The sequence below is a fragment of the Oncorhynchus keta genome, chromosome 7 (assembly GCF_023373465.1).
Source record: "Oncorhynchus keta strain PuntledgeMale-10-30-2019 chromosome 7, Oket_V2, whole genome shotgun sequence".
Lineage (NCBI taxonomy): Eukaryota > Metazoa > Chordata > Actinopteri > Salmoniformes > Salmonidae > Oncorhynchus > Oncorhynchus keta.
In genome coordinates, this window is record NC_068427.1 from 45582764 (window position 1) to 45590819 (window position 8056).

At 43.7% G+C, this 8056-nt stretch overlaps 1 protein-coding gene across 1 annotated transcript; it reads left to right on the top strand.

Annotated features, from left to right (window-relative positions):
- Window positions 1-3885: 3885 nt before the first annotated feature.
- On the top strand, window positions 3886-7103 carry LOC118386542 (trace amine-associated receptor 13c-like). The gene has a single exon (XM_035774257.2). It carries the CDS (start codon window positions 3942-3944, stop codon window positions 4899-4901), a length of 960 nt encoding a protein of 319 aa, XP_035630150.1. The 5' UTR covers window positions 3886-3941; the 3' UTR covers window positions 4902-7103.
- Window positions 7104-8056: the final 953 nt, after the last annotated feature.

The window sequence follows — 8056 nt, forward strand, 5'->3', positions numbered from 1 at the left end:
CTATTCTAACTTCCACGGCACATATAAGGCCCTCCCCCACCCTCCTTTCGGAAAAGCTGACCACGACTCCATTTTATTGCTCCCTGCCTACAGACAGAAGCTAAAACAAGAAGCTCCCGCGCTAAGGTCTGTTCAACACTGGTCCGACCAATCTGATTCCACGCTCCAAGACTGCTTCCATCACGTGGACTGGGATATGTTTCGTATTGCGTCAAACAACAACATTGACGAATACGCTGATTCGGTGAGCGAGTTCATTAGAACGTGCGTTGAAGATGTCATTCCCATAGCAACGATTAAAACATTCCCAAACCAGAAAACGTGGTTTGATGGCAGCATTCGCATGAAACTGAAATCAGGGCAAGGTGACCGGAAACACGACCGAATACAAACAGTGTAGCTATTCACTCCGCAAGGCAATCAAACAAGCTAAGCGTCAGTATAGAGACAAAATAGAATTGCAATTCAACGGCTCAGGATGTCTTGCTCCCAGGCAGACTAAATAACTTTTTTGCCCGCTTTGAGGACAATACAGTGCCACTGACATGGCCCGCAACCAAAACCTGCGGCCTCTCCTTCACTGCAGTCGAGCTGAGTAAAACATTTAAATGTGTTAAGCCTCGCAAGGATGCAGGCCCAGATGGCATCCCCAGCCGCGCCCTCAGAGCATGCGCAGACCAGCTGGCTGGTGTGTTTATGGACATATTCAATCAATCCTTATCCCAGTCTGCTGTTCCCACATGCTTCAAGAGGGCCACCATTGTCCCTGTTCCCAAGAAAGCTAAGGTAACTGAGCTAAACGACTACCGCCCCGTAGCACTCACTTCCGTCATCATGAAGTGCTTTGAGAGACTAGTCAAGGACCATATCACCTCCACCCTACCTGACACCCTAGACCCACTCCAATTTGCTTATCACCCAAATAGGTCCACAGACGATGCAATCTCAACCACACTGCATACTGCCCTAACCCATCTGGGCAAGAGGAATACCTATGTGACAATGCTGTTCATCGACTACAGCTCAGCATTTAACACCATAGTACCCTCCAAACTCGTCATCAAGCTCGAGACCCTGGGTCTCGACCCCACCCTGTGCAACTGGGTACTGGACTTCCTGACGGGCCGCCCCCAGGTGGTGAGGGTAGGTAACAACATCTCCACCCCGCTGATTCTTAACACTGGGGCCCCACAAGGGTGCATTCTAAGCCCTCTCCTGTACTCTCTGTTCACCCACGAATGCATGGCCACGCACGCCTCCAACTCAATCACCAAGTTTGCGGACGACACAACAGTGGTAGGCTTGATTACCAAAAACGACGAGACGGCCTACAGGGAGGAGGTGAGGGCCCTCAGAGTGTGGTGTCAGGAAAATAACCTCACACTCAACGTCAACAAAACTAAGGAGATGATTGTGGACTTCAGGAAACAGCAGAGGGAACACCCCCCTATCCACATCGATGAGACAGTAGTGGAGAGGGTAGTAAGTTTTAAGTTCCTCGGCGTACACATCACAGACAAACTGTATTGGTCCACCCACACAGACAGCATCGTGAAGAAGGCGCAGCAGAGAACTGAGAACTGGAAGGAGAGGCAGCCAAAGAAAGAATTGGTTTTGGGGGTGACCAAAGAGATATACCTGCTGGAGCGCGTGCTACAGGTGGGTGATGCTATGGTGACCAGCGAGCTGAGATAAGGGGGGACTTTACCGAGCAGGGTCTTGTAGATGACATGGAGCCAGTGGGTCTGGCGACGAGTATGAAGCGAGGGCCAGCCAACGAGACCGTACAGGTCGCAATGGTGGGTAGTATATGGGGCTTTGGTGACAAAACGGATTGCACTGTGATAGACTGCATCCAATTTGTTGAGTAGGGTATTGGAGGCTATTTTGTAAATGACATCGCTGAAGTCGAGGATTGGTAGGATGGTTGGTTTTACAAGGGTATGTTTTGCAGCATGAGTGAAGGATGCTTTGTTGCGAAATAGGAAGCCAATTCTAGATTTAACTTTGGATTGGAGATGTTTGATGTGGGTCTGGAAGGAGAGTTTACAGTCTCACTAGACACCTAGGTATTTGTAGTTGTCCACGTATTCTACGTCAGAGCCGTCCAGAGTAGTGATGTTGGACAGGCGGGCAGGGGCAGGCAGCGATCGGTTGAAGAGCATGCATTTAGTTTTATCTGCCAAAATTGTTGCAACCCCTATTACTAACCTGTTCAACCTCTCTTTTGTGTCATCTAAGATTCCCAAAGATTGGAAAGCAGCTGCGGTCATCCCCCTCTTCTCAGGGGTGGATCCTCTTGACCCGAACTGCTATAGACCTATATCTAGCCTACCCTGCCTTTCTAAGGTCTTCGAAAGCCAAGTCAACAAACAGATTACCGACCATTTCGAATCCCACCATACCTTCTACGCTATGCAATCTGGTTTCAGACCTGGTCATGGGTGCACCTCAGCCATGCTCAAGGTCCTAAACGATATCTTAACTGCCATCGATAAGAAACAATACTGTGCAGCCGTATTCATTGACCTGGCCAAGGCTTTCGACTCTGTCAATCACCACATCCTCATCGGCAGACTCGATAGACTCTGAAATGATTGCCTCGCCTGGTTCACCAACTACTTCTCTGATAGAGTTCAGTGTGTCAAATCAGAGGGCCTGTTGTCCGGGCCTCTGGCAGTCTCTATGGGGGTGCCACAGGGTTCAATTCGTGAGCCGACTCTCTTCTCTGTATACATCAATGATGTCGCCCTTGATGCTGGTAAGTCTCTGATCCACGTCTACGCAAACAACACCATTCCGTATAATTCTGGCCCTTCTTTGGACACTGTGTTAACATTTACATTACATTTAAGTCATTTAGCAGACGCTCTTATCCAGAGCGACTTACAAATTGGTGCGTTCACCTTATGACATCCAGTAGAACAGTCACTTTACAATAGTGCATCTAAATCTTAAAGGGGGGGGGGGTGAGAAGGATTACTTACCCTATCCTAGGTATTCCTTAAAGAGGTAGTTAACAACCCTCCAGACGAGCTTCAATGCCATACAACTCTCCTTCCCTGGCCTCCAATTGCTCTTAAATACAAGTAAAACTATATGCATGCTCTTCAACCGATCGCTGCCTGCACCTGCACCTGCCTAATGCTGCCAAACATACCCTTGTAAAACTGACCATCCTACCGATCTTCGACTTCGGCGATGTCATTTACAATATAGCCTCCAATACGTTACTCAATAAATTGGATGCAGTCTATCACAGTGCCATCTGTTTTGTTACCACCCACCACTGGCCAGCTGACATGTGATGTGCCGTCGTGTCTCCTGAGGTTGTGGATTATGTTCCAAACTAAGCACTGACAAACCCCAAACCACTTAGTCTGCACAGTTATCCTATTTCCCATGGAAAATAGCCTTTGAGTGACCAGAACATCTCCCATACTGTATATTCCCCTTTAAAATGCTCAGTTGAGAAAATGTACCTTTTCTAACTATCAGTAAGGCTTCTAACTATCAGTAAGGCTGAAGGACAGGCAAGGTGGGCAGAGAAACATCCAATCCTGTCACACATTACATCATGCTTTCACAAATGATTTGTTTAACCAACCATTGTTTTGTTTGTGTGTGTGTGTGTGTGCGTGTGTGTGTGTGTGTGTGTGTGTGTGTGTGTGTGTGTGTGTGTGTGTGTGTGTGTGTGTGTGTGTGTGTGTGTGTGTGTGTGTGTGTGTGTGTGTGTGTGTGTGTGTGTGTGTGTGTGTGTGTGTGTGTGTGTGTGTGTGTGTGTGCGTGTGTGTAGAGAGACACTGGAGAGGGGAGTGTCTGCCAGTGAATCAGGGATAAATAGGGAGGCAGAGCTCACAGTTTGTCAGAAGGCGGACCTGACAGGGTCACACACAGGACCAAGAAGGAGCAGGACCTCAGCATTTGACCCTTTATTACAAATGGAGGAACATGAAGATATTCAATACTGTTTTCAAGATAGAAACTCTTCCTGCAGAAAGGCTTTGCTATGGACATCTATCTACATAACACTGTACATCTTCTTCTCATTGATTTCAGCAGTTACAGTATTTTTGAACCTACTGGTGATCATCTCCATCTCTCACTTCAAGCAGCTCCACACTCCAACCAACCTACTCATCCTCTCTCTGGCTGTGTCAGATCTCCTGGTGGGATTGATTGTGATACCAGTAACGACTGTAGCAATAATGGAACCATGCTGGGGTTTTGGAGAATATTTCTGTGTGTTTTATTTCTACATCACTTGTTTATGTGCTTCTTTATCTCTGGGCAATTTGGTCTTGATATCTATTGACCGCTATGTTGCTGTGTGTGATCCCTTATTGTACCAGTCTAAAATAACAATAACAAGAATGATGTGTTGTATATCCATTACCTGGTGGTGTTGTATCATATATTATGCTGCTACTGTAAACATTTTTGTAAATGTACAGGTACCAAGTAGGTGTTTGAAAGAATGTTTTATTGTTGAAGGAGTAACCTGGGGTACTGTAATTGACCTTGTAATTACAATGGTTGTCCCATGCTCTATTATTATAACACTTTATATGAAAATCTTTGTGGTGGCCAGATCACAGGCCAGAAAGGTATTTTCAAAAGAGGCTGCCAGTGTGTTTGGTGTTAAAACTGTACAGGCAAATAAGTCTGAGAGAAAAGCAACAAAAACTCTAGCTATTGTTGTTTTCACCTATCTAAGCTGTTGGATTCCATTTCATTTGTATTTACTTTTTCTTTTAATTGACAATTTATCATCATTCATCATCAGCTTTTTGCCACTTCTTAATTCCTTAATTAATCCAATAATTTATGCTTTCTTTTATCCATGGTTCAAAGTGACATCTAAGCGTATTTTAACTCGGTTGAAGTTAAGGTGTTCATAGTTCCTATGTTTTTATTCATAAGTTTGACAAACACAGGTTAGATATAGTCATGTTATACTGTCATGTTGTAATTGCCTCATTCATGTAACAATACGCTGACATTACTTAACGCTGTGTTGTCATAATAGATACATGTGATGTTGATACAGAAAGATTTGACTGGTTTGGAAAGGAATGACTTGGAGAAGGCATAAGAAGGCATTAGCTTGTTTTGTTAAAGACATTGTAATACATTTGGGGTGTATATTCCAAATGACAAAGTCTCTGGTTGATGCATGTTATTAATGATAAATGGTATGTAAGATTTCTGAAAGTACATTTTGAGGACGTCATGGATCATTCCATACGTTCTTTAACATCACCCTCTAGTAGGTCATATGATTGAGTGTAGTCTGGCCCAGGAATGTGAAAGTGAATGGAAAGGATCTGTAGCAACGAACCGCCCTTGCTGTCTCTGCCTGGCCGGTTGCCCTCTCTCCCCTGGGATTCTCTTCCTCTAACCCATTACAGGGGCTGGGTCACTGGCTTACTGTTCCTCTTCCATGCAGTCCCGAGGAGGGGTGCGTCACTTGAGTGGGTTGATTCGCTGACGTGATCTCCCTGTCTGGGTTGTTGCCCCCCCCCTCCAGTTGTGCCGTGACGGAGATCTTTGTGGGCGATACTCGGCCTTGTCTCAGGAGGGTAGGTTGGTGGCTGAAGATATCCCTCTCGTGGTGTGGAGGCTGTGCTTTGGCAAAGTGGGTGGGGTTATAGCTTGCCTGTTCGGGCCCTGTTTGGGGTATCATCGGAAGGGGCCACAGTGTCTCCTGACCCCTCCTGTCTCAGCCTCCAGTATTTATGCTGCAGTAGTTTATGTGTCCGGGGGCTAGGGTCAGTCTGTTATATCTGGAGTATTTCCCCTGTCTTATCCGGTGTCCTGTGTGAATTTAAGTATGCTCTCTCCAGTTATCAGCTGTGCTGCTGCTCTAGTTTAATCTGTTCTGCCTGCGGCTATGGAACCCTGACCTGTTCACCAAACGTGCTACCTGTCCCAGACCTGCTGTTTTCAACTCTCTAGAGACAGCAGGAGCGGTAGAGATACTCTCAATGATTGGCTACGAAAAGCCAGCTGACATTTACTTTGGAGATGCTGACTTGTTGCACCCTCGACAACTACTGTGGTTATTATTATTTGACCATGCTGGTCATTTTTGAACATTTGAACATTTTGTCCATGTTCTGTTATACACCTGCATTGCTTGCTGTTTGGGGTTTTAGGCTGGGTTTCTGTACATATATCAGCTGATGTAAAAAGGGCTATATAAATACATTTGATTTTTTTTATTGGGTCATATGGGACAAAATGCCTTGAAAAAGTGCAGTAACGTTTACATGTAAAACACTGCATGATATCAGATTACGTCCTGGTCTCACTCAATGGTGTATTGTAGTAGTTGATGGTAAAATGTAAGAAGATGCAAATATGGGTAACCCTTTATAAACACATTCAGTAATAAACCATTTGTAAGGTATTTACAGTTTGTTCACCATGTATTATCATTAATATTAAGCCCACATTAGTTAAATGTTAGTCAGCTTGGTATTCTCACATTTATAAATTACTACTATATGCATTAATGATTAAACACAACAGTGCAGGAGACCACAGCAGACACTTCAAGCTCAACATACTGGTTATGAACACTACCACTACTCTCACTACATCACTGCTGCTAGGTCAGGGGTCACACCAGATCAGCTCTGTCAGATGCTGTTGAGTCTGAATTTAATATAGAGATTAGTAAGACTTTATAATAGCACTTTATAATAAACATTTTAGAATGCATTAGTAAATAGTTTATTCATCAAACATTTATCATCTCCCAGATGTGTTTGATACATTGATACAACCAGTTTGTGCCCAGTGGGTGTAAAACACTGCAGTAAAAAGGTTTGAAAATGTAGCTTTTTCTTCCCCAGTAATGATAAATGCCCTCTATAAACTATTTACCCATCCATTCGAAAATGTTTATTACAAAGTGCTATTATAGAGTATTACTAATCTCAATATTCATTCAGACTCAACAGCATCTGGGAGAGCTGCTCTGGTGTGACCCCTGACCTGAGCTAGTCATTCAAACATTCATAAACAACTTTTATAGTATGTAATAATGATTTGTAAGATCATTCATAAGATGTTTAATAAATGTCCTTATAAACCATTTAATAATCATTAGTAAAGTATTTGTGTAGTCTTTTAATTCAACAGTGAAGATTTTCACACACAGCTGTCTCAACAACCTTTTTCAGCCAGAGTGTGATAATGGTGACGGAGGAGATGGCTGCCGTTTAAGGCCTCCTAACCAATTGTGCTATTGTGTTTCTTTTTCGTTCTATTTGTAACTTATTTAGTACATAATGTTTCTGCCACAGTCTCTTATGACCAAAAATTCACCTCGTATTGGACGAGGATTTTTTCATACTCAAAGGATTTACCTCAGACACCCGACAAGGCCAAATCCCAGGGATTCGCATGAGAAAGAGACAGAGATTTTGGGGATGTAAGTCGGGGTGCCATGTAAGAATCCGACGCGAGTGGGTAATCTGACTCTACCATCAGTCCTATTTGCCAACGTAGAATCATTGGATAACAAAATTAATGAACTACGATCACGAATATCCTAACATTCAATCAATGGAAAATACATTTGGCACCACAAGACCAGAACCAGTACCATAACAACCTCTCCCTCATTGTGATCAAGACAAAGGAGATGATTGTTGACTACAAGAAAAGGACGACCGAGCACGCCCCCATTCTCATCGACTGGCCTTGAGAACTAAATGCAGAAACAAGTCAAGATCAGCTCATGGAAATACTGGGGAAATGTTTTCAGAAACGTAGGGCATGTTTTACTTGAAAAAGTAACTATATTATTTAATACTGCATTTTTAAAAGTAACCTCTTACATTACTCCTTTACTAAAAAAAAAACTTTACTAAATAACTTTACTTTTCTAACACATTAAGTGTTCAGAACACTTGGCCTACTCACAGGCCCTGAACCTCCCCTCACTGCTACTGTGGGGGTTTATCCTGGCTCGGCGATCAACAGAGTTAACCAGATCAAAATTACTTGTCCCTCCTGCCATTTCACTCCGGTAGGTCATAAACCA